General features: G+C 47.0%; 1 protein-coding gene across 2 annotated transcripts in view; it reads right to left on the bottom strand.

The window, feature by feature from the left end:
* Positions 1-2,418: 2,418 nt before the first annotated feature.
* Positions 2,419-27,046, bottom strand: part of EIF2B3 (eukaryotic translation initiation factor 2B subunit gamma) — a 104,851-nt gene continuing 80,223 nt past the window's right edge. Inside the window, exons 11-14 of one of the 2 annotated variants that reach the window (XM_075710431.1) lie at positions 17,312-17,415; positions 5,158-5,638; positions 3,472-3,681; positions 2,419-2,581 (exon numbers count right to left, since the gene is read on the bottom strand). In XM_075710431.1, coding sequence (XP_075566546.1) covers positions 5,586-5,638; positions 17,312-17,415 — 157 coding nt within the window. In that variant the 3' untranslated portion in view covers positions 2,419-2,581; positions 3,472-3,681; positions 5,158-5,585. Of the gene's footprint in view, positions 2,582-3,471; positions 3,682-4,231; positions 4,303-5,157; positions 5,639-17,311; positions 17,416-27,046 lie in introns of those variants that run through there. The other variant, XM_075710432.1, reaches the window with a different exon arrangement.

Genomic DNA, 27,046 nt, shown 5'->3' with positions numbered 1-27,046 from the left:
ATGGCCTGGCCACCTCCCAGAGGGAACCCATCCCTCCTCGCAGAGCAGCCCCAGCCCCTCGCACGGGGGGAGCAGAGCCGGGGCCGCCGGGTGTGTGGAAGCCAGCCGTGGATCAGCAGCGGCCGCGAGCAAAGCGCAGCCAAATCCCTTCTTCCCGGCATCCGGCGCCAACCACCCCCTTTGCAAAAAGGCCCGAGCGGGGGGAGACGCCGCTGTTGCTCAACGACCCCGCAAGGGCCCAGGTCCCGGCTCCTTCCCGGCTCTGCTGGCAATGGCCGGGCAACGTGGCCGAGCGCCGCCGACCCGAAGAGCAGGCACCGTCATGGTGCTGAGGGACCTCTCACGGGTGGCGCAGCCCGGCTGCGCTTGGCTCCCTGAGTCTCCCAACCCATCGCCGGGGGATTCCCGGCTGTCCTCGCCTGGGAGCACGGCTGGATGCTCTGGGGGAATCCTGGTGCTGGGGTGAAAATCAGAGGGAAAGGGCTGTGGGGCTGTTACCCGCCGGCTATCTCAAATGTGCCTGTCCCTGCCGCTGGCATCACCAGTCCGTCATTCCTCACCGTCCCTTCCTGCTCTCCCAGCGCTGGCAGACGGCTGCGCCTCAGCCCCGGGCGCAGGTGTTCACACCGGAGACCACGGGGACTGCAGGTCGGTCGCCACCTTCCCTGCCTGGGGCAACCCGCATCCTGCCACGGGGTTAAACTCCCCAAGGAAAGGAGGGAGGAAGATAGGAAAAACAATCACAAGAATTTGTTTCATGCTGCCTGGATCCCTCCCCGCATGCAGAAGTGTTTTTGGACGGCCAATTTATAATCAGCAGTGTGGAATGTTGTAAATTAAATATTTTTAAACAACTTTGCTCTCTCTCTGGTTAAACATTTCAGAGATCGCTCTTTCTTGTCTGTCTCTTGCTGGGTGGTCCCTCCATTCGCCCGTACATCTTCCTCAAACACAATTAACCATTTAGATGTTGCACAAAGGAATAGCTTATGCATACAACACCAGTCGCTCTCTGCTCCGGCACTGGGGGAGGGAGGCAAATAAGAAGGCAGCTTCTTTTATTTTCTATTAAAAACAAAAACAAGAAAATCCCTTTTTCCTTCCCAAACTATCCCATTTTTCCTTGAATTGTAAAGGCACCGATCCAGGCTCATCAGCTGTCTTGGTGCTCAGTCCAACAATCCCCTTGCGTCCCCCCTCCCCTGAAATTCAACATTAGCATTTTAAAAGCCTTAAACATACAAGTTTATTTAGATTCAAGCTCTCCCCAGCTCTTGCTTTCCATATTTATATACACACGTATTTTAAGGTATATAAAATGTCTGTCTATAGGGCCTGGAAGGAAGTTCTCGTCTGCCGGCCCGTCTGGGAGGCACAGGCGCGTCTGTGGACCTTGGCTCCCGGGAGATGGAGTGAAAACCGACAGGATCCAGAAATCAGCCACCTGGCTCAAAGCGAGCGAGCCTCCGTGGGCCAGCGGCTGCAGAGATGCTCGGGGCTGTGCTGGGTGCCGGACCCTGGTGAGGGCACCTCCACATCCCCGAATTAACTCTGTGAGTTGCCCGGCAAGAAGGGCCCCACACCCCTGCGCTCCCCCCATGGCACCGGGGGCTGGGTCAGGGCACGGCAGGCAGCCTGTACGGCAACGGACCCAGCCCCAATTGCCCACTGCAACCTGCAGTCCTTTACAACAGGTGACCAAAGGCCACAGGAATGGCCGTGTGTGGCAGGAGGGCAGCACCGATGGCCACTGCGGTGTCCTGGGACCGGCAGTACCGAGGGAGCGGGTTACACCACGCACTGTGCAGCGTGCGGTCCTCACACCATCGCTGCTGGCGCAGGTGACTCCTCTGCGAGCCCCAGCTGGGGCTCGACCTAACCCTGCCCCTAGCAAGACACCAGGGCAGGGACCAGAGCCAGCCGCTGCCCTCGCTGCAGACTTGGGCCAGCGTAGAGGCAGCAAAGCACCTCCTGAATACATTGATGTTCCCCAGACCTGCAAGGTTTTATAAGGAAAATTCTGGTCTCCTGGGATGAGAAGGTCCCACCAGCAAAGTCCAAAGGATGGGCAGGGCATGGTGAAAACCACTCTTTCCAGGCAGCCAGAGGAAGGAAAGTGAGGTGCAGAAGCCAGCAAGGAAGCCAGCAAGAGCAACGTGGCTCTCCAGCATAAACCTTGGGGACTGGAGACAGTAAAAGACTGGTGAGTCCTCGTGACGCCCAGCTCCAAGAAGTTCAGGAGAGTCCTGTCTAGGGCTGCACAAAGTGTCAGCTTGACAGGTGACGGGGGACCCAGACCTGTGGACTTGAGGCCATACGACCGCTCAGCCTGGCACTCCTCTCCCCTTCCTGTCCACAGGCCAAAAAACTGTCCCAAAAGTGAGATCAAAGCGGTGCAAAGAAGGTTTTGTGTCCCTTTGAACACCGCCGGGGTGGGAAGCCCACTGTCCCCGGGAATGGCTGGCTGCTCGCGTCCCCCTCTCATGGCTCCACTCCAAGGCTGCCAGGAAGATGGGAACCATCCACTTCGGTTTGACTGCAGATGAGCTGCTGCTGCTTCCTGAAAGATCACAACAGCCACCTACAAAAGCAAACACGAACAGCTGAGGGAAGGGAGCCACAGCTCTGGATATCTGTAACTGCCCGACAAATGCTCTTCCCAAAGCTGCATCTTGCAAATGGGCTTGGCTGCAAACATCCTGGGAAGGACCTCGCTGCAGAGCTGCTGCAAGTGGTGCCCACCTCTCACAAGAGCCTGGGCAAGGGGGCAGAGCTTCAGGTGCCCGTCACGCTGTGCTAGGGGTGAAGGACCCACAGGAAGAAGTACAAGCCAGGCGTGCACACACACTGCCGCTGAGCTCTGCACCCACGCCAACCTGCTGCCCTGCTCACAGAAAAAGCCTTTTAGGAGCTGCAAGACACTGCTCAGTGAGACCCGGGAGCCCGAGGTGCTGCCAGCTGGGGACCTTGCTGGGCATCACGACAAGCCTCTGCTTTACTGTGTGCGGATGCAGCACGTGACACGCCACTGCAAGAACCTTCTCACATCAACCCCAGCTGTACATCTGCCAAGGAAGCGCTCAGGACAAGCCTGTCCAGGAATCACCAGTGTCTACAGAACTGGGAAGCTCCATCTTTTCAGAGAAACATTGCCTATAAAGCACCGCCTTGGTGCTAACAGCACCGTGGTGGGCACAGGCTGTAATGCTCAGCTGCCTGGGCGCGACAGAGCAGCAAAGTGAGGAGACTTACTTGCTATCTGAGACGTGACCTGTTTCTCAAAGCTGGTGAGCAGCCCATACCAGTAACACCTTCCCAAAGGTCTGTACGACCTGGGACCAAACAGTCACATCCAAAACTTCCTGGGAGCTGAACTTCCCTTTCCTTGGTCGCCTCCCCGATTTTCTTGAAGACTGTAATGTTTATCACTCGGTTTGTAAAGTTGCCTGACTCAACCCATCATCTGCTCACCTGATGATGACAGCGGCGTGGAGACCAGTTCAGATGAGGAAGGGTTAACCTCCCAGTGCCCGCCTTGGGATTCCTGAAGGCCCTATTATCCCGAATTATTTTTCATAATTACTGCCACACACGTAGACTACATCAAGAGTGAATCTTCACTTTGATAATTTGTGCTGTGAAATCTCACTTTGGGATCTACTTTTATCTCACACCAAACACCTGCAGGTCGTAAAAGGCAAAAAGGAAAAGAAAATGCCTCAAATCCCGGCCAGGTTTTCAAGTGTCAGAGAACACTAAATTAATGCTAAATTCTAACCGGCACAGTAAAGAGCCCCCCACCCTCTTCTTAAATTAGCTAAACAAAAGGACTGAGACTTTAACATGTAATTAAGGCACAAGGAGGTAAAGCTGTAGCTGTTAAGTAAGGGGATGCCGACTTTTCAGAAGTTAAGATGTATCCTAAAAATGGAGAGGGAGATGGCTTTGTGTTTAAGCAAAAGGACCGGGAGTCAAAGTCCCTGCGGACCTCTTTCGTCTTTGCCACAGCCTTCTGGTAAAATGCAAAGCCAGGTAATTACGCTCCACTCTGCTTCTGTTTCTACACACCCAAAATGGATGCCTCGCTCCCTTGCTGCACACAGACAAGAACTCTCTTTAATTAACCTTTGTAAAGCCTCCGCGATCCTTGGATGAAAAAGGCTTCGTACCTTAGGAACATGTTTGCGCACATACGCAAGGTAAAACCTCTAGCATAAAGCCGGAGCTGAACTGCAGCGCGTTTCTTCTTTCTGCAGCTTCTCAAAGGCCTTGAAGCTCATCCTCACCCATACAGGAGGGATTCTGTTTATGAAACGCAGGGAATGTCTGGATTATAATCTCTCTCCTGTCAAATTAGCTAGGAAATGGTAATTTTCCTCAGGGGACATTGGTGCCCATGAAGCACACATTTATCACTTCAGTTAATGAAATATCATCCCAGCCAGTTGCTGTAAGCACCTCTGGATGTCAAACTGGCGGGGCAGATAAATGTCCCATTGAATCCTATTAGATTCTAATAAACAGCTTTTAGGTAGGAACTTGCGTCCAATTTATAAACGTTAAAGAACAGCTTGCGTTTCAATCCCATCCAGGTGCTTTACAATCCTGGCACAACCCCTGACCACAAGGCCGTGCGTTTCACATTAGCACGCTCGGCTCATCTCACAGATGTAGGTACCGTCATCCAGAGACCATCTAGATGTGGGGAGGGACCTCTTGCCTGTGATTAGGAACAACAAACCAACAAGCGAAAGAGCCACCAAAATAAGGCAGAGAGCACCCACTGCTCATGCCCCCCCTCCCCTCCACACTCCCCCATCCCTCCAGCCCTCTCATACACTTGCTCTTGGGCAGGATTTCAAAGTAACGGACTAAACTCAGCCCTGACGGAAATGGGTGCCAAACTCCTCAACTCCTTTACAGAAGAGAAGAGGCGCAGCTTAAACACTTCTGTGCTACGGGGCAGCACCATATGAGTGAGAGAGAGAGAGAGAGAGAGAGAGAGAGAGAGAGAGAGAGAGAGAGAGGAGGAGGAGGAGGAGGAGGAGAAGGAGGAGGAGAAGGAGAAGGAGGAGGAGGAGGAGGAGGAGGAGGAGGCTGGCAACATTGCCGGGCTGCAAAGAGCAGCCCGCGCTGCCGGTGTGTTTCACTGCCCACCTGCTGCGTTGATGAGATGCACAAGCAGCATCCCGAGTGGCTTCTCCCAGGCTCGGGGACGGTGGTGCAGGACTGCAGGGACGTGGTTTACATTGCAGGGAGGGCGGCTAAGTCATTCTTTGGAGCGGGCACAGTCTGTGTGGTCCCCGCTCTCCCTTCTGCTGGAAAAGTACAGTGCGTTCGCCGGGCGTGCAGGAACCGATATTACCCGGCACAAACCCATGTGCATCCCAATGAGGGGGGAGGGGCTGACGGACACACCACTCTGTAAATACTTTTTTATTAAGACATAAATATAAAGCTGAACAGGAAAGGAGCAATGACAGGGTAAACTGTGCCAGTACTGATCTGTACGGATGATCTTACGATGCTTGAACATCTGGTTCTGCTGCTGGCTTCCATAAAATCATCTTTAAAAGCTACTCGGGTTATATCTCCATCAGCTGTTCAGTGCCCACAATGACTTCATTAACATGTTTGGCTGAAAAGAGAGAGGGAGGAAAAGAAGAGGAATTGAGTTTTGCAGCAGTGCTTCAGACCTTGCACTTTTCAAATCTGCAACTTTAAAACAAATGAGAAAAGCAGATTCTGGGGAACTCAAACACGGATTCGCTGCCTTTCTTTGGACTCCAGTGTCTCTCCGACAGTATCCCACACACATGGCAAAAGCCTAAACAACTGACTAAACATCAGGAGGTTTCTCTAATGAGAGTTTTCACATGTATGTGTCACTACTAAACAAGAGAGGCCCGACGGAAGTCACAGCTGCTGCTGACAGGTGTACACCTAGGTCGAGGCAAAGAACCATCAACATCCAACAGGGAGATCTGACATAAAATTAAAGATCAGTAATCCACCCCGTCCCTAAAGTGTGCTGTGTGCCCTCAAACTGCACGGAGATCGGGGAGTAGAGGGGCTGGCTGCTCAGCGTCGGGGAGCCATCACCGAGGCAGCATGAGATCCTCTCAGCAATCCCAACTCAACCCTGGCAGCTTAAAAAAAAGGGCTGTTAAAAAAAAAAAATTTAAACCTGACTTCTCCCTCCTGGATTATAAAAATCTGGATGGAGCCTCTCCAAAAGCATCCGTGAGAAGCAACGTCTCTGAGCACAGTTATCATCTCTGAGGGTAATGGTGGACAGCCCACCTCAGACTTCTGTGGAGCAAATTTGTTGGAAGGGCAATTTATACAAGGTCACTCCTTTGCCTGTTCCCAGGAGCTCTGCACAGCCCCAGTGGACACATTAATGTGCCAGTCCCTGCCCCAGCACTGTTAATGCACTGTACTGAAAGAGCTTTCCCTTTAAAATGCAAAAGCAGCTTGTCAGGGAAGGACTGCAAATAAGGGATCTAAAGCCAAAATAATAAAAACACGCAACTGAAAGCCCAGTGCCTAAAAAACCCAAGCATGTGGCCTCAGAGCGTGACACAAAGCCGGTGTGCTCAAAGTGGGTGTCCTCAGGGTACCATGGCGGGAGGCGGTGAATCTAAATTGCTCTCTGGGAGCTGGACACCTATTCAGGTGGAGCTCAGGTGGTTTGACCGGTGCCCCTAGGCTCTCCATCTCCCCTTCTGCACATTAGGAATAACAATCAGCTCTGGAGCCTGGGATAAAGCATCAAGGCCTGTGAGGTGCTGGGATACACTGATGGATGCTGTGTTGACTCCCACACCTTACACAGCAGCGGGGGTGGATAGCCAAGGATGATGGAAATAACGAGTTGTGTTTTATTTACCCACCTAAAACTCCTCCCCTCAGGGGAGTGGAGTTTGCAAGACTGCTGCAAAACAACAAACATGCCACCTTTGGCTAAATGAAGAAGTTCCTGGCAATCCCCAAACTGGACGGGCTCACATGATGCTTCTCTTGGTTTAAAATTGAAGACATTACCTTTGCACCATGCAAACCACTGCTACAGAAAAGGTCTGATCAAAAACTGCTCTTTAAACTTCAAGGAGTTTTGGACTGTGGCAAGATAATTTCCCTCTATAACCCCGACCCCACAATCATATGGATCCTGCTGTCTCCTCAGTCTGGGGGACAGAGTTGGGTTAGCCACACGACTGCCTTTCAGAGACCCCTTGTGAAGGCAAAACCAAGGAGATCAAGAACTGCTGCTCACCTTCAGCATCAGATTGAGTCATTTAGTTCTTTGCTCAGGGTATTTAGTGACAACTTATAATTAATCCTGGAGCCTCATGCTAACATCTTGGAGCTCGAAGTTGGAACATGGAGCCCAATCTCCAGCACTTTAGGCAGGACAAACAGAGGTGGATGCAGTGCTCAGGAAAATGAGGGACTGACTGTACAAGTGCCAGGTGCAAGTGTGGTGTAGGTAGCACCACACAACCTCTCCAGCACAGCTCTGCCAATAGCCCCAAGTCCAGCCTTCAGCGCCTCTCTCCTCCCGTCCTGGACCCCACACAGCTTTGCCAAGGTACCTCAAATCCAACCTGCAGCACTTCTTGCTATAACATTCCTCACCCCCAACAACTTTCCCAATATATCTCAAACAGGCCCTGTAGCAACTCCTGTGACTCCATTCCTGAACCTCCTCCAAGCAGACTACCTATCATGTTGATTTCTGTGATGTGAATAAGACCCTGGCTACCATCCAGTGTGAGTAATTACGTTATGCCTCTGCAGATTAAACATGCCTTCATCTAGGCTTATAAAAGCCATGTCAATTTATGGTTCTATATATAGGTTATCTGTAGCAATACTTTTTAATAAGGAACTTCTTGCTTCATTTCAGACAGCATCCTGCACTGTCCTAAACATGCAGAGTTGGGATGGGTCCTGTCACATACTTTGTTGCAGAGGTGGTACCAACTATTTGTATTTTGCACTGACATGCTTGTAGCCGCCTTATGAGATCTTGCATTTCGCACCTGATGAGTTCAAAATGCTTTCTGAGAGTGGGCAAATAGAAGCGTTCCCATTTTATAGATGGGGACACTGAGGCAGCAGCGTGTTTATGGAGTTTAAGTAGCCAAAGGCACACAGGAAATCAGAGCATGCATTCCCTCATCTCCCATTCCTCTGCCTGTTTTTGTCTCCTCCTTGATCCGTGTGGCCCAGATTCCCCGAAGCGGGCACACACAGCCTGCCTGGTATGTCACTGCTACCTCAGAGACTCGCATGAAATCACCAACCTCATTTCTCCTTATACAGGCTAAAAGAAAACACATGAATGTGCCTGTCTCAAATTCGCGAGAAAGTTTTTAAGCGATAAAGGGAATGGTTTTGCTCGAAACAAAGCCCGATTCCGCACCCCCAGGGGACACGATACGCAGATAAGGATTCACCCTGCTTCCCTCTTCCCTTCCTAAAGCCCTCCTTGCAGAGGGAAGGGAATTCAGACTCCACTGAGTGTGCCAGAGAGCCGAGCTGCGGATAGCGTTTCATTATCAGCCGTGGCTGCCAGTTGCCAGTGGCTCTGGCTGGTACCAGCAAGCTCAGTTCATGCAGAAACTCTGCCTGAAACTCTGGGGGAGGAGGGAGAAGTACCTCACATGTTTAGCTGTTCAGCTCCCTTCTCCTTCCCCAGCTCCCCATTAGGGATTTCTTACCAGGCTGCCTTTTATCTGCCACTGGCAGGGTTACAGATGCATTCAGCCCACAGAGAAAGAAGAGGGATTAGAGAAAGGACTTTCAGAAAGCCTTCGAGTTGGACTCTGCAACCTTAAATCATGTTCAACTAGATATTCTCAGATTGGGAGCATCTGGTACTAAGCAAATCCAGAGCTGATCAACACATTCAACCTCCTGATTAGCACTTTGCTTCAACTTGCTGACGCAGCCCAGCCTGAAGTCAGCCTGGGTGCTTGAACCGAGCGTCCATGGAGATTTTACTGAGTGTAAATCAAAAACCTGTCACTCGTTATATATGCGTTCCTGCTTTGGAAGACATTTGTTTACACATACTGTACACTAGCCCCTTAAAAACATACGCACAAGGCAAGGAGAGCTAGAGAGCTGGGGAGCAGCGCAGCTTTTGGTGCTTGGCTAAAAACAAATTGTAATGCAAATAAACAGAGGGGCGGAAATGACTGCGCAGCCCAGCACAAACCCCACCAGCAGGCCGGGGCCCGGGGACCCAGCTCTCCCCAGCCTTCCTGGCAGGTTCCTGCCAAGCTGCTTACAGAAAGGGGATGCCGGAGCATTCCTTTAAAAGCCATGTGAAAGCATCTCCTTGTTGTTTGCTCAATTAGCCCCAGACAGATTGCTGCTGCTGCTGCTGGTGGCAACGCTGGGTTGTAAAGGAGGAGGGGAAGGAGGGGAAAGAGGGGGGGGAAGAGAGGGGAAAAAAAAAAAAGGTTAGGGCCTAGGCCCAGGACCACCACGAAGTTCCAGCCCTCAGGGGCTGCAGAAAACGTTCAGTTTACTCACTCAATTACATACACTGTTTTATAAACCCTTTAAAATAAAATAGAAAACAGTCCCTGGCACAGAATTACTGCTCTATTATACAGCAGTGATGAAAGCCACTGCTGTGTATTTGCTCTCTTTAAAGCAAGAGATAGTTTAACTTAAAAAACTAGGCGGGGGGGAGGGGTGGCTGCAGAAATGCATGCACGAAAACACGCTGTGGGTGGTTCCTACCACATTCACCCAGGACAGAAAGGATCAGAGAGTGGGAGAGAAGAGCAACTTGTCTCTGCAGTGATGGTTGGCCCGGGAAAAGCAGCCAGGTTGGGGGGGAGAGGAACTAAAGGGGCTTAAGGGGATGGGAAGCAGCTGAAGCTTGACTTTGGGAGGCTGGAGGGTGTTTTAAATTACATGTAGAGATAAAGAAGGGAAGCAGGTGATGGGGGCTGATTTGTTTGTGTTTACAGAGCAGTGGGGCTTTCCAGTCAAGGCCTGCTCTCTCGCCAGCTACACTTTACTTACGCGATCGCTGGAGATCAGGGGTGACCACGCGTGGCCCCAAAGGCCAGGAGTGTCTCACAGATTTCTCCCAAGCACTGTGTCAGCTGCGCTGTGCAGCCGTCAGCTGAGCCCGCAGGTCTCCAGCAGTAATGCTCCCCATGAGCTGGGTGCCCCAGCTGCTCCCAGGGGTGGGATGTGCAACTCACCCCAGGGGAATAATTGGGAACGGGGCTGGCAGTAGCTTCAGGCAGATCAGCTCTGGCCCACAGCTGGGGTCTCCAGCCCAAAACGGGCAGGCAGTAGAGATCTCAGTCCTGCCTCACACCCACCCTGAGTAATCACCAGTGCACAGTGCCGGTGCTCACCTGAGGCTTTTCTCATCGCTCAACCAGTATTAACCTATTTGCCCTCAAAACCATCTGGGGAATAGATGTGTCTTGGGAGTGCAAAGGTAAAGGCAACACTGAATTCAGTGCCCAAAGAGACATGTATTTACTGTGGCTTGGAGCAGGTGGATGGGGGGAGTGAAGGAACCAGAAAGAGAGGTGTATGGGAAAGTGATCAGTTAGGGTCTTCGGAGAAAGATTAGTCAAGGGAAAAGGAGACCAAGAGCTGGGGATGTGCCTAAGATAGCAAGCTCCTTGGGGAGGGGGACATGCTTGGAGTTCTAGTATTGGGGCAGAGTCCTAGCAAAGTGTTTAAGAAAGGGACTGGATTGTACCAATCGATGTGTTCCCACGGGGTACCACCACCTCACAGCAAACATGAGCAGTGATCTCAGAAATGTCAGTCTGAAAGACTCTGTCTACACTTTCTGCTAAGGTGGCCGAGATGCCATATTTATCTGGAAACTGCTGCCCGCTGCGCTGGATGCAAGCATAGGTCCCTTTCCTTTCTCAGCATCCATTGGGGTGTTCTTCCTGGCTCTTTCATGTGGCTGAGCTCTAGCAGAGCACAAGTGGTTATTTTCTCTGCGTGGAGCATGTAAAAATATTTCTACAAGGTTACGAACTGCTGCCTTATGGGTAGACTTCACAATCAACATGCTGCGAATGTGGCAGCTCGTTTAACCCGCTCACGCAGGAATCCTGAACTTCCCTGGCTAGGAATGACAGTGTGCACAAGTGTGACAGACCCCAGCGGCAGAAGGGAGGACAAAGCGTCACCGGATGGATATTCTAGGGAAGTTTTATGCCACTGCTAAGGCCAGAACTCATAAACCATTTTTATACAACTTGGAAAAGAGGCTTATTTGGATCAGTTAGAAATGCAGTCACTGCATAGTCACTGAAACAAAAATGACAACTATTTAAGAGATGCCTGTTTTAACTGCCAACAATATCTTTGTCACGGACACTCAGCAGTTAAACTACTTCGGGAGCAAATCTTATGGACCTCTCAGTTTTGCTATGAATTTACACCATTCCTGCATCATCTCCAGCTCATCTTGCACCCCAGTGCACAACATACATGTGTGCACTGTTTAGTCTGTGTCTGTTCTTCACGAGCTTTCGTAACTCCCATCTGCACTGCAGCATGCTTTCTGATCCTGATCTTGTGTCGTGCCAAGTGTTTTCACTTCCTGAAGACTTCACCAGGAGGTACTCACCAGGAGGTACTCAGCATCTTGCAAGAACAGATGCTCACCCCTACTTGAATGCAGCGAGAGCATCAGAAAGTCCCTCAGTTCCTTCCTGTCCCTACCCTGCTAAATCTTGGCTGGGGTGAAGCATCCTCACAAGCAGTCACCCATTCATATGTGGAGGTTTCATAAACTGTACCTGCCTTCAGAGGATGACAGTAGAGAAAAATGTGCTCTTTGGCCCTCATTAAAATAAAACAATCTTACTCTGTTTCATTGAGAAGTCCTAGGACTCCAAGCTTGGAACAGGACTTGGAAAATGATTGGAAACGGGAGCCAGTCCTTACTGGATATGTGCCTTTTTCTGTTCTTGTGAGAAACCACACAGTTTTGGCTACGTGATAAGCCTCTGGAAAAAAAATCTCAGCTTGCGCATGTTCTCAGGAGGGCAGCTAAAAGCTCCAGAGACTCTGTCTGCAGTGAGCACTCTTGACCATGGAAGTGCAGGAGGAAGACAGGGCTTCCTCCACGCTTGTATCCCTGCTCTATGGACCAGTGCAGCTCTCAGCACAGAACTGCTTCCCTCCTGTGCCCAGAATGATCCTGCCCGGGCACGACGGTGGTATGGAAAGGGATGCAGTCTGACTCAAAGCAGTCAGGGGGTGAGTGCCAGATGGGAAATAGAGTATGGGACTGTTAGGCAAGGGGACTGGAAATAGCAGCTATGGTCAGACCAGAGAAGGAGTCAGGTGGGTGTCTGGGAATAACCAAGTAAGAGAGAAAACCATGAACCTCCATGGGACAAAGACTAGAGGAAAAAACAAAGGTTGGAAATGGGATGAGACTGGTCCTGGGACAAAGCCAGGGAGCTGTGAAGCAGGAGTCAGGATCAGGTAGGACACAGGTAATATAGTTGAGGCCCAATGGCTGATGCTGGGGGCAGGATCAGTAAAGCCTATAGTAACTAGAGCCTTCTCCTCCCAGCACCAGGAGTGGATCTCAGGGCTGCTGATGCCCATGGGCATCCGTGAAATCTCCTGGCAAAGAGTTTTTCCTGTCCCATTGCAGATCCAGGTCCCCTTAAGGAAGATGACCCACTACTATCAGTTCCCATCTGATAGTAGCAGAAGTAGCAGCTGAAGCAGCAGAAAACTGTACAATGGAGTTCAAGTTTCTGACACTGCTAATGATCCACGCAAGGGCCAACATCATCCCATATAATAAAACTGGTTTTTTTTCAGTGGACTGAACTTTCCCTCCCAATGTTTACAAAGAAAATGCTAATGCTAATGTCAGGTCTCTAATGGCTAGGAAATGCCACATGTAACAGCCAACTTCAGCACTTAAGCTGGCCAGTCCAAATGAATGGGCAGATGATCAGAATCTCCCCGTCTCTCAGGTCTCTGTAGAATAGGAGGAAGATCCAACCATGTTCATACTGAGGAGGCACAAATGAGGTTGTTAACAGTTGTGAAGCATTAAGATGCCAAATGTTGCAGGAAGGCCATAGAAAGGATCTTGTCTCTTGCATAGTCAACAGTAATTAAGATTTCAGACACAAACTGAAAAAGGATAGGAAAATGAGGAATATGGAAAACCCCCACATTCAGCAAGCACTACTCATTATGGGTGTTGACTGTGTCAGGGCACCAAGGAAAATAAAATATATGGTAGCATAAAAACTGCACAGGAACAAGCACAGCGAAGCCTTAGTCTACAGCCTGGTCACGGAGATAATGCTACTACTAAGTATGTACCAGGATACCAAGCTAAGATTATATCAGCATCCTGGCTGCTGGTATTTTTTCCCTTTCTGAACATATGCTTTGAGGCAACAGCACTGCTGTAATGCACTTTTTGGGTGTGCAATGACTCAAGCTGTCCCCAAATGACATTGGCTCCTTAATATCCAAATGCATATAAAACATTCCTGCCTCAGCGACAACAGAGATGAAGGCAAGGGATACGGTGGTGAGTTTTGTGTCAATTTTGCTAGTTTTATCCTATGTGTGTGTCTTTACCATCTCTGTTCTTGGTGTTGCTTTAAAGAAGGGTTAGGCCACTTTACAGTATACGCCTCTTCCTGGCTAACCTATACCAGATGTGTAACTACTCCCTTGCTGAATCTGGCCTAGAGACTCCTTTGGGAACTGAACTCACTGACTCTAGGGCTCATCTAACTCCTTGACTGGCCCATCACCAGCACTCCCTCTCTCTAGTCCTACTTCAATGAGTGCATGTTGCTTTTGAGCTCCTCTTTAAAAATAGGTCCATCAAAAAGGCTGGAGCATGATCCTAATAACTGTCTTCGAAACAGTGATTGAATGCTCTGTGCAATTAAGTTCTTTCAGAACTGCTGCCTGCCATTTCCTATCCTTTTAATAATTACCTCCTTTTTCTTAGGTACCAACTTGTTTTCAAACTGCTACCTGCGTGAGGTAGCTTTCACAAAGCCCATCTGTTAATTCTCTGCTAGCAAATTCCTTAAATTAAAGTATCAAAGAGGAAGGAAAGTGGATGCTTCCTAAGCATGGTAATAAAAGCAGTAGGAAGAGAATAGTACAGCTCTCAGGAGGCATGGCTTGCAAATCCAGAAGTTTAATAAAACTCCGTACCTTGACTTTAAGAGGCACTTAAAAGTACCATCTCTGTCCAGTGCTGTGATAGGGCTGAAGTCAACGCAGGACTGGGATGTCATCGCTGACAGTTACCTGGCCCCCCTGTGTCTCTAATTTTCTTTTCAGGTTGAAAGTAATCCATCTGATCTACCCCAGTAACCAGTGTTGGAGTGTTCCCTCTATTTAGGTGTCCAGAGCTTTGCCAAGCCCATTATTAAGTGATGAGGTCTCCCACCATGTCCCCAGGGAGATTATCCCACAGCCTACCAGACCACATCGTTAGAAAACGTTCCATATAGCCAACCTAAATTGTGTTTAATTCAATCCCATTACTCCCAGCTGTACCATTTGGACCACCCTAAATATGCCCATATTCTTCCGCAGAAGGAAAAGGATGAGAGCTGGTTTGAGTTACGTTTGCCTATCATTTGTGGTAGCTGTTCTCCTGCCATCCTCCTTGCATGGGACTGGAGTTCCTTTTATGAAAGGAGGTCAGTGCAACCCTGGCTCAAAGAGCTCTTGTACCCCGAGCCACCTGAACAGTGTGGCCAGGACTCATACGGCAGAGCGAGGAGCACACAGCCAGTCCTGCAGCAAAGTCAACTGTGGGATTTGCTTGGGGCTGTGTAGGATGATTCAGGGATATTTCTACCTTTGATGAATCCTGGCTGATGCTTGGGAATAAGGGACTGCTGTATTTTCATTTTTTAATGTTTCTGGGAAGGTGTATGCATTTGCTGAGGAGGTTTCTAGCATGTAACTCACAGACTAGGGTCAACAGCCAGCTGCTACCGCTTACGCCTGCTGAAGTGTGATCAGCTTGCAACAAAAGGTGGCTCCAGCCCAAGAGAACTAGTTTTTTTCTAACCTGGCCATGGAGGCTCAAGTTTGAAGAAGGAAAAGTTACCAAACAGAACAACACAGCCAAAGTCTTGATGAAAACAGGAGTATGGAAACAGACTTACAGGGCCACACCAAAAGCTTGGCACAAGATACAGGAAGTCTTGGTCAGGGGAAAGGAAGTCATGGCATGCTTTCACAGTGAAAAAGAGAGGGCCCAGTTTACTACAGGACCAGCCAAGGTCAGAAGAGACATGCTAGGCTGGAAAGACTCCACAGTTCAGGAAATAAGTCATGAACTTCACAGACAGATCCCAGACCACCGAGGAGAACCTGACCCCCGGCCCAAAGAAATTCCAAAATGGTTAGGAAACTGAGGCAGGGAAATGAACTGAGGCTTTATTATTTTTTCTTGCTCAGCAAAATGGTGTATTCATAATCTACCTGAATGTGTCTTTGCTAACATAAATCATACGTTTCTGAACAGTTTAACTAGAGGGCCCACAGACTCATTAAGAAGTGGGTTTAAGCTTTGGAGAGGTGAGTGGTAGACTCTACAAGAACAGGCAAATGAACCATGGGTTACAGCTTCGTTACTCTCCCTGCAAATACATCTATGGACCCTGAAAACTATTCAGACAAGCATGACAAGGACAATCAAGAAGAACGAACGGTTTCCATACTAAAATCAACCAGACTAGGATCTGCACCCTGGAAGAGACTACTGAAGCAGGTGTGAACAAGGTCAAAGGGTGATACTTCTGTTTGATATGATCTACTAAAGAAATCAAACATATACCCATTTCCTAAAATATTAGCTTAATCTACACCCTGTCTCATAGTTCATGCTGCAGGTTAACAACGAAATGCGACCTGATTCAGCTCTCCTAGTGATTCATGCAGATGTGTAGATGTGGCACTTAGGGACATGGTTTAGTGGTGGACTTGGCAGTGTTACATTTATGGCTGGGCTCGATGATCTTAAACATCTTTTCCAACCTAAATGATTCTATGATTCTATGCTCAGGGGAGGACACAGATGGAGCATCATGAATAGCGCAAATCTCTAGTGACAGGGGGCAATGAAACCTGCAAGGGCCACTGATTCAGGCTGATGTGACGGGCAAAGCCATGAGTAGGCACAGACCCTGGTATACAGGGACCAAGACCACAGCGCACAGAACACTCACTCGGTGTTTCCTGCAGTATCGGAGACTTGCAACTGCAAGATCAATACTTTGTTTTCACAAGTCTTTTTTACTTTTAGGTTACTTTTCCTTAGTTAAAGGAAAATTTGTCATATGCATAGCTGACAATAGGTTACGCTATACTACATTAAGTGCAAACCCTGCTCTGTGTCAGGACACTTACAACTGGGAACCCACCCATAAAGACAAAGCGAGCAAACAAATCCTGATCTGACTAAATAACTTCACATGCAGCCTGCAAAGGAACTCACTTTTGTCCTCAGTCCACACCCTAGAGCAGGGATCTGCCAAACCCCAACTATAAATATTCATTAAAAAGCCCTCTGCTTGGGATGCAGTCACTGAGACAGCCATTTCCTGCCCATTATCTCTTCGGGCAGGAAATCAAAAGTTCCACTCAGGCGGTTACCACCGAGCCCTCGCCACGCACACTTCCACTGGATGGCTTAACTTTGCCCAAATGAGAGCCACGTAGTTGCGACCTCTCTGAAGCCCCAAAACAGCCTCGCATAGCAGTAAAGCAGATCTGAATGTAGCTGAACTTAGTACTGAGTGCAGCAGCTCCTAGTATGATATTCCACCTCGAGCTTTTGCTCGGAGAAAGGTGGGTGGGAGCACCGTGGGTCGGTAGCATCTACAAAGAGAAGGATGTCTGTGTGATCAGTAACTTCACTGCATCGCCCCTGACAGTGACGAAGATTACTAGTCAAAATAACAGCTCCTTCTGCTGAGGACAACTTCAGGCTGATCTAATTGTGGTCTCTGGGAAAAGACTGTCTCAGCACCCAATCTTGTTCTTTGTAACAACAACAACAACAGAGCTTTTCTGCCAACTTCAGAGGAGCAAGTCCCTGGGCTATTCTTATGCCAAGAAGCTGTACTTTCCATGAAAAACAAATCTTAATATTATAGGACACCACACTGCAGAACTGCCACTGTTTACTGGCACTTCATGACGAAGCAGGAGTAAAATCTCGAAGAAGAAATTTTGAAAATTATTACAAATGCACTGTAAACACAGCTCCTCTACTTACCTTTGGTTTCCAGCCTCTGATCGCTTCCAATCAAACAGTCTTTGATGTCTGCACCCTTCTCTATCACGGCATTATGACAGACAACACTGCCCTGAAGACAGCACCTACAAAAGAAACACAAAGTAAACCAAGAAAATTATTTAAAATGACAGGTACAATCCAAAGGTATCCATCGGAATATGTAATGAGCCTGTGACATGATCCTGTAAGTAGGTTCAGTTCTGCTCTTTTCTCAAAACCTCCACTATTCTTCTCCTGATCCTCACACCCAGTTGCTGGAAAAACTGAAATGCCAGCTGTCAGAATGGGTTTGCAAAAAAAGGGTTTCCAGTTTTACCTCCTGTTAGAACAGCTTTCCTCTATATTTCCTTAACAGAATAAATACTGCCAGAGGATTTCATAGACAGGACACTAGCCTGGGACTTGGGACGTGGATCAAGTCTTGTATTTTCCACAGACAGCCTGGGTAACTGTGGGGGTGGCTTCTCTGCTCAGCTCCCCAGTTAAAAAGAGGAGCAGCAGCCCAGTCCTTCCCTATGAATTTTGCTGAGAAGTTTCATACGTTCCAGCTTGTCAGATACTAAGAAATGGTGGTGAGAAAGGGCAGATTGATACTCAGCTGGTTGGCTTTGTTCATGTTATGTTCAAGCACCCAAACATGATTACTCTGCAGTACTAAACCAATGAAACACACACTGGATCTGCTCTGCCTGCCTTGGACATCTTCACGCTCACGTAGCCTTTGACACCACAGTTTGAAATGCTACATAGGATGGAACTTTAGCAAAAGTCCCCTTCTTCCAAAATGTATTTGAATCTGTGATAACCAGCTTTCAGATCTGCGGATCTGATTGTCCAGGTAGGAAAGAAGTTCAGAGTCCAAGTGCTGGCTTCATAACTCCTCTGCTGAGAGATGCTGAGTGAGTTATTGCACTGGTCTGAGCCCCTCCATGCAGTAAAATGGAAGTTGTGAATGTTTACTAGTATCCATGATGTGTCCTGAAATGCTGTTCACTCAGCATCACGAGTAGTGTTAAATGGTATTAAATATAATTTATTTCAAAGCTACAGAGAAAAAAATAGCTACAATGCAAATAATTTGTTTCCTTATTTTCACATGTGCAAAGATAGGTAGAAGTCATTGAAGCACAGAAAATTTCAAGGCACCCAGCTAAGAAGTGTCTAAAATACTAAGTCTAACACACATAAAAACCAGCTGACTGGTAGGAAGGTATAAGCGAGATATATAACCCCAGAGAGATGCAAGTAATCTGCTCCCCCATATTAATCCTACTGTGAACCATGCATTTCATATCTTCTCCCCAGTATTTCTGCTAATACTAATTACAACAACTGTGGATATTCTTGCTATCCTCAGTGGAACAGCGGATCTCTGTCTGAAGTTTTTGGCTTCAGTGACTTTCTACATGGCGAGTTCCACAGTTTAATGACCTGCAAGCCATTCCCACCTTCATCACAGGCACCACTGCTACTCACTGCACTAGTGAAACACAGCTGCACCACACCATCGGGCTGGCTCGTGGACAGAATTGTTACCCTGGAATCTGAACTGACAGCATAGAAGGGTTTTGGTATCAGGTCAAAGCCCCAAGCCTCAATTCTGTCTTGAATGAAGAGCTAGCCGGCTGTGATCCTCAGAAGAGAGAAACATCAATTCTCACTCCAGACTGCTGATCCTAAAATTAATTCCTAGTATTTTCCTGCTTACACTTCACTATGATCTAGTATACAGAATTTGCCATTAAACATATTACAATTCTGTTGCTTGTGTGAGTCAGAGCAGAAACCATCTGCCCCACAAAACCAGCATTAATTCTGCAGGAGTAAAAGCAATAAAACTGGACCTCAGCCGCAGTGGTTAGCAGTTATGACCCCCTTGAACAGACTGTCCTCTCTGAACAATTATTCTTTTAACTCGCTTAAACTCCCCCTCCTCTGACCTACAAGGAGGCAATATAAGCAATTATGCTACAAGTAACCAGCTCAGGTTGCCTTGGCAAGGTTTTTACTAACATGTTAATAAGATAAAAAGCGGCAAAGATACACAGCAGACCCCCGCCTGCCTTTGCTCTCACACTGTCACGATCTGCTTCCTTTCCAATAGCTTCATGGGCCTGTGCAGCTGCTCAGGCCATCATTTTGCACAACAGCCATCGCCGCCGAGTGAGAGCAACTCTGCATTTGCAGCCAGGCTAGGGAATGAATCGGTGGAGGGAGGACTGACCACTGCTGCCATCCTGACTTGGCTTTCACCAGGACTAGCAAAGGCGATGGGAGAGGTTGCTCACTTCCCACTGAAATGGCTCCTATCCAAAACGCATACTCCAAAATACCTCCTCCTTCATTGCTTCAAGCCAGTCAGATGAGAGCTTTCCCCTGCAAACTTTTAGGTTCCCACCATCTATCACTTCTTTGGAGCATGCGAGGAACCATGAGCACACTACACCTCTCGGCGTTATCCTCACAGAGGAGGATGTTCCCCAATGGAGAGTGGGTTTAAGCTGTTGGTCTGGAGTTCAGGCTGGAGAATACTGCATGTGTGTTCAGAGCCTACTTGGGGATAGTTTTTCAACTCCCGGAGAAAGAATAGCATTGTAACCAAGAAACTGCTGATGACATTAACATCAAAGATAAGGGGGGGTTCCTGCCAAACCATTTGTTGGGAGGGACAGGCCAGGGAACCAAGAGGAACTTGTCTGTGCCAGGTGCTCGCAAACCAACCCTTCCCCAGTGCCAGGGTAAAACAAAACCCAAGAACTCCGCCACCCCAGGAGCTCCTCAAAACTTGTAAACCCAACCAACTGCAGAAGTTTTGAAACCATACTCGACGCTCAGATTACCCCAATCACACAAACCAGCAGTGAATCCGGCTTTTATTGCTCAAGTGGAACAAAACTTCAAGAGATAAAAACACAATTTGTGGGTGTTCCCTTCACCCGCTGACAGATGTAACACAGCCATTTTGAAACCACTTGTAAATGCCTTTTTAAAAAAAAAAGTATGTTATAAAGCCTGCCAAGAGAACTATTTTGTGTGTTTATTTAATTTTTACTATTTTTTTAAGTTGAAGAGTAAGGAATAAACTTATTCTCTTACAGGGTAAATATCACATCTCAGGCCACTCTGCTGTATTCTCCTTGGCTAAACAGGCAGGAACCGCAGTGGCAAGGTTCCTGCCTTGCTTAACAATTAGGTGCTATTAGTCCTCAAAGGTGCTCTGACAGCAGCCAGCTTCATTGACACTGTTGTGTGTGTGTGCATACGTACACATTTGATGTACTGCTTTATAATCCAAACCATATTTTTTTTTTCCGAAAATGTAGTGTATTTTTAAACTTTTCAGCACAGTGAAAACGGATATCTTCTGACCTTAAAATCCAAAGAGCATGTTCAAACCCACAAGAGGAACTAATTTGGGGCATTTGATTTATGGCTGAAATTTCAATTTGAATTTGTTTTAAGTGTAATCACAAACTGAAGTCTGGCAGCTGGGTGTTTTTCAGAAAATAAATAAAAATACTCAGTGTGCGTCTGCATTCTAGAGAGAGCATTTTACAAGCCCAGTCCTGTAGTGGGAACAGATGTAGCTAAGACATTAATTTGTTATACAGGTACAACGTGCAAATGGAAGCATATGAGAGAGAGTGTGCGTGTATGTTATGCGCCTGTATCTGAGAGACAGAGAGGCTGACTTTGGGGTGGTTTTTTTTTTTTTTGAAAGTGAGAGAACAAGAGCAAAAAAGAGTAGTGGCCAAGGAGGCATGGGGGGATTACAAGGATTTAGGTCTTTAAACTGCAGACCACCTAACAAGATCACTCTGAAATGCCACTAATTTCGGCTAAGGCCACAGACCTCCCTTCCTCTGCCCTCCCTCTCTCCCCCATTGTAAACAACTAATCCCAGCAGAAAACAACAGAGAGCAAAATGTACACACATTCTGCAACATTCCAGGTCCTTCTTTATCTTTTATTTATTTTTCTAAAAGGTCAGCGTATGTATGGAGGGGGGGAAGAAAGCCAAAAAACCTCAAGTCCATCTCTTGTGTGGGCTTGAAGGAAGCTGGGAGAAAGCAAAGTCCAAGAGCATACAATATGGAGCTTTTATAGCACAGCAATTCCTGGACTTGGCTTACTTTCCCCTCCCTCTATTTGTGGCAAAGTCACATAGCTTTAAACCAAAGGACAGGGTGGTCGATTACATCTGAAAGAAATGTAAAGAATCGAGAAAGAATTCCATCTCCTGTCGAAATTATAAATAAGGAAGTATTAGTCCCAGAGACAGGCTGATTTACGCAGCCCTGGAACTGCTGACTTTCAGCCTGAGTATCAGTCTATAAATCAAACTCTTAAATCAAGTGTGTCAATCGCTGCAGCACTGCGATACTTAGGAAAAGCAAGGCACCTACCACTGAAAGCGGGAAGATTGCCAGGGGACTGAGGTGCCGTACCCTCCTTAATTTTCTAAAGTGTAAATCTGAGATCAAACATCCTTTGGAGGAACGGGAAATCAAAATACGCAGTGCTCAGCACACCGAGAGCAGGCTGCAGAAGTCCAAGACACAACCCCCTAATTACAGGCTACCCACTGATTATTTAGGACTCTGTGATTAAAGTGATGAACGTTCCTGGGAGAAAGGGGCTTAAGTAACTGAGGTCAAGACCTCAACTGCAGCTCTCGCCCTAGTTGTGCAAGCTTAGGAAGGTATGAATGTCACAGGTTTGCCTTACAGCAAATCTCCTGAAATGCCAATGGAAGTTATCCAGGTATGCTAGTTTAATCCAATTGTGCCAAAACCCCGACATAATCTCTGTTGGGCAGCAAAGCAAATGAGGTGTCTAAAATGCAATGCTTAAAACTATAGACTCACAAGGAAGAAAAAGCCTGGAGCATAAAGCTTAGGACAGCCTGTTGGTAATGCTCTGCTGTGCCAAGAAGTCAGGTCTCTTGCTCCTCCAGATGAGCTACAAAACTGAGACTGATTCAGGAGTTAAAAGCAAAGGGTGACATGCCTCGGCAGCTACTTTGCTGACTGAGGGGTAACAGCTGTGGATTCCCCTGGGAGCAACATCCCATTCTGCCCTGACCAAGAAGTTAACAGCCACAACAGGCACCTTAATAACACTGAGAGGTGGCAAGGAGGCAGGTAGAGCTCTAAAACCTACCAGCAACCCCTCAAGGAATCCCCTGTTAGCCAGTGAGTCCGTGGCTGGGACGCACGATCACAGGGATGAGACACAAAGACCACGGAAAAACAGGGAAGAGCCAAAAACACTACTAGGAAATTTGAGAATCTGACACGTTGCCTTCACCAACATGTCTTACACACTTCACACATTTTTACGCCAAGAATGCTTTTACACACTAACAAGCGAATGCAGGGCACTGTGAATCTCACGTTATACATGCAAGTAAATACCAAAGACTACAATAGATGCCAGCAGTACGTGCTATAATTTATAGATACATTTCAAAGCAAGCATTCTTAAGTGAATTTGGGCTTTGATCTCCTGTTTTTCCCCTTGGGGGTAACAAAAACATTCTACCAAGGCCCCTAAATTCTTCACCCGTCTCTGAGGGTGTTTTCACTAAGGAACTTGTTTCATGTCTCTTTTCTAGCCAAGCTCATCACTGTGGTATGGCTCCTTTACACTTCTTCCCCACACCCTAAACATTTTGCATTACATATTGCATATACTTGCCAGCACTCGTATTTTCCAGTGAAAGTTCAACTGACCTTAAAGGATTGCCTCAAACCTACCTTAATGTGTTTTATTAAGTGAAACTTAGGCTGCAGGGGGAGGTCGCCTGCAAGGTTGTGCCTCACCTCTGAAACTTCAGTTAAATCCAGCTGATCTTGGAACAAACAAATTGGTGGCCTTTTATGAAGCTGCAAGCCTGGTTTTGCACGCTTCAGCGAAAGTATGCTGCAAGGAGTTTTACACCAGAAAACCCCACATGCAGGAAAAGTGACCTCCCTCCGGATTCTCTTTTGCAGAGTGGCAAGGCCATGTCCTGCACGATTTTACAGACACTCAGCTGATGCCTGGGAAAAGCTATCAATGTCTATGTGAAGGTAACAAAGCAGAAAAATTGTACGTTCGCTCCCATCTCTGGGTTTGCTTTACTTGCTCACTAGCCGGCACAATCAGACTGAGCGGGGTGACTGGCACACAGACTAGAAAGACACTTTCTCTGGGGTTTTTCAAGGGCAATTCTGGGTTGAGAGCTGTAGCCGTCCATAGGACATTATTGGTTAAATCGACTTCTGTCTCACATGGGCTAGGTTGACAAGGAGAAGGATTTTCTAAATGTCACCCTTACAAACTGAGCCTGGCTTCTTAGAGCTAAGCTGAACTTGTTCAACCCCATGGGCCCCTAAGGAACTTACAGGCACGATTCTGGCACAATGTGGTAATTTCTTCCTTTTCCATACCCTGGCTGGGGAAGATTTTCAAGAGCACCAGAGGCACTCACACCCAGATTCCCATGAAAACCCAACAGCAATCAGTTGCTTGTGAAAATCTCCATACCCCTCTTCGATTAGACCCATGTGGTTAGCAGGAGGCAGAAGCTTATTTATAGCTCTGAAGTAAGACATAACCCTGGCCACCTGAAGCAGCAGATCAGCAGAATGAGAGATGTTTTAAAATGCCACTTTTCAGAGCTGATCTATGCTTTGAGTTCAACATTTGATGTACAAGATGTTTGGAAAATTGTGAAGAGCTCCCTGCACTATCAGGGAAACATCTGCACCTGAGATTAAAGAACAGGTGATTTATTTAAGACAGACTGATGTATCAGGAAGCTAGACAGAAGAAAACTTCTCTTTGAGGAGCTGCTAGTAATAATGGTTCAGACATTCACAAGATAACAGGTACTATATGAGAAATATCCTGAATACATTAGATACAGTAGAACTTTACTTCAGTTGAAAGTAACTGAAAACTAGCCCTGCAAGTAGCTCAACCACTTCCTGCTCACTGGTTTCCTAGCTTGCTCTCTCTTCTTCAATTTATCTTCCTGAAAGCAAACTCTGCCGGCCAGAGGTTGTCTCTATTCAGTATCTTATACAGCATGTGCATTGAATTAAATAGGAGAATGAAAATTATGGTTCCTGACCAAAAACGTTTACAGTTTAAAACCAAGAGGTGCAACAGAAAGGACAGAACATGACTGCTACAGAAGCAAGAGAAATAAGAGCCCTTTTTACAGGCAAGGACTATACCTAGCTTTCTTCATACATTCATGTTTATCCATATCCATGATATACTTTATCCATATATATACATTATCCATATATTTAAGCTGAGCATGTGCTTTTTCTGAATCAAATTCTCACTTTTCATGTGCTTTCTGCAATATCTATTCTAAACTCATTCTTCTTTCTAGGGCTAGCATAGGGCAGGGGGGCAATTGGTGGTATGAGACAAAGTGTCCAGAAGACAACAGCCATCTTAAAAAATGGTTCAAAACACAAAATGTTTGGGAATCCCAGCATAAGCAAATCTTTATTTCCAGCTTTGCAAGCTATGGTGCTGGAAACAACTTCATCTCCTCATTCTTTCTCATGAGGGAATGTGCTGTAAAATGTATTTTACAATTTCAACAAATGTTGCCTTGGCAATAGGATCATTCCTTTATACTGCCCTTATCCAAGGGGAAAAAGACTACTTATGCGCTGAACCCCTATAAATGCTCAATTCCATGCTGGTTTTAATTAGAACTTTCTTCAAACCACTGACTGTTTCTACATCAGGTGCTGATTTGGCACTATTGAGGAAACAACCAATAAACTTCACAATCAATCTGCAGTTAGTAGTCAATCCAGCTCGGCTTGCTTGTTGTTTTCTTCCTTTGTACATTTTCTCATAGAAAGTAGCAATAAATTGGAGACATGTGGCAAACTAGAGTAGCCTTTAACCAGTCACATGTGGTCTCTCTCCAGTCTCCTTGCTGAGTTACAGCATCTGTGCCACCTACTTTCACACTGGTAGCCAGAACACCTTTAACAAAATCCAACACATAACTTTCTGTCCTTATACGACTGAACAACGAAGATGCCAGTTTTAGCTGACATAACATTTTCAGTGCCAATCCTTCCTCCACAAATCTGGGTATTTTAGTCCTTTATACAAATTTTTAATCCAGCCTATTCTTTCTGCCCAGGGATTTGGAATTCCCCAAAGTTTACCACATCTCCCCGTGGGACTCATCTGACTTTCCCTCTGTCCTCAATATTCACGTCACCTCCTTACAGTTTTCGTAATCCGCAGTGATCATCGTCACCTCCCTTGCATTCCAAGTTGCCTGATGCTGCAACGCTCTGCAGTTTGCTGCCATTATGACCTGAAGCAGATCTGCGTGTCTTTTTAATCCCTTCCCTTTCCAAAAGGTAACCTTAGCAGTGTGTCATATTGGGGAATTTCACCAGTTCTCTTTGGGTAGTATGTTTTTTATGTCGTTCCAACAACACGCTATAAGCTTTACAAACACAACAAAGAGACAAGGTTACTGTTCAATAGTTCCTGCCCCTGCACACACACACGATAAACTAAGTCCCACCTGCAATCCCAGTCTTACAGTTCCTGATCTGAGACTGCCCACTGCATCAGGCTATCTGGAAACTGTCTGCTGCAAACTCCTTTCTAGAAGGAACCCTCTCTTTCTCCCACTGCTATTCACAATTTGGGATACATTGTGAGGAGTTTAACGGTGAGGAATCTTTTGAGACATCACATCAAAGTATATCCACACAACAGACACCAGGATAAAGACACTGCTGTACAGCTGAAGGAGGAACCTTGCAGAGTGCCACCCAGAGAACTGTTAAATGTCAGCAATGCAAATACCAAAGGAAGGCAGTACCTGCCCTTCAGAGCTTGTGATTCTACATCCCACAAATTACACCTGTGCTGGCAAGCCCCTGTGCCACACGAAGCATCTTTGACTGCAGACTGTAAAACACTTGGGATCAGAGGTGTGTGTCTATACATTAAAAATGGAAATAGTTAGGGAGACTAAAATGAACATTGGAACAGCTTTCCAACATGGTCGATAGACTTCAAATTGTTTGTGATTTTCAAAGAAGATCGCCATCTTTTAAAGTCACAGCTGCTGAGTTTAACTCAGCAGGTACTGCCTAAAATTCTCTGGCCTGTGCCAGGCAGATGAACAGACATTTCGTTTTATCTTTTCCATTGTCCAAAAATGATCATCCCTAATGAGCAGTTTTTCTGAAAAAATTACAGGTGAGACAGGTTGAGCTTCCTTGGTTACTCTGTGAAGATCTGGTACTTCCTAGCTGTGGAGGTAAAATCCTGATGCAAATCTTGAGCCATTTGCATCTTGCTGTCACCCCCTCTGATAATCACAGCAGCCTATTTATGATTTCCATAAAAACATCTTTTGAAGCATACTGCTTTCCTGTATTTCCCTGGAAAAAGAAAAGCAGCAAAATACTTCATTTCAGAGACTAAATCTGCCACAGAGCCCCTATGGTACTGGCTACCAGCATGTCAACAAGACCATTTCAAAGCATGGCTTACTGTGGACTTGATATTTATCCGAGCTTTTCATGCTTGCCTCCTCAACTAACCTCTAAGTAGTCCAAAGATCAGGGCATTTTTTTTCCCTACTACATCTCTTGAATCTTTCCCAGGGAAGCTTTAATTTTCCATCTCCAAGGAAGAAGGATATACTGCACACATGATAAA

The sequence above is a fragment of the Pelecanus crispus genome, chromosome 5, assembly GCF_030463565.1.
Source record: "Pelecanus crispus isolate bPelCri1 chromosome 5, bPelCri1.pri, whole genome shotgun sequence".
Lineage (NCBI taxonomy): Eukaryota > Metazoa > Chordata > Aves > Pelecaniformes > Pelecanidae > Pelecanus > Pelecanus crispus.
The sequence above is the reverse complement of the archived record's forward strand: the minus strand, read 5'-3'. Positions and strand labels throughout refer to the sequence as shown.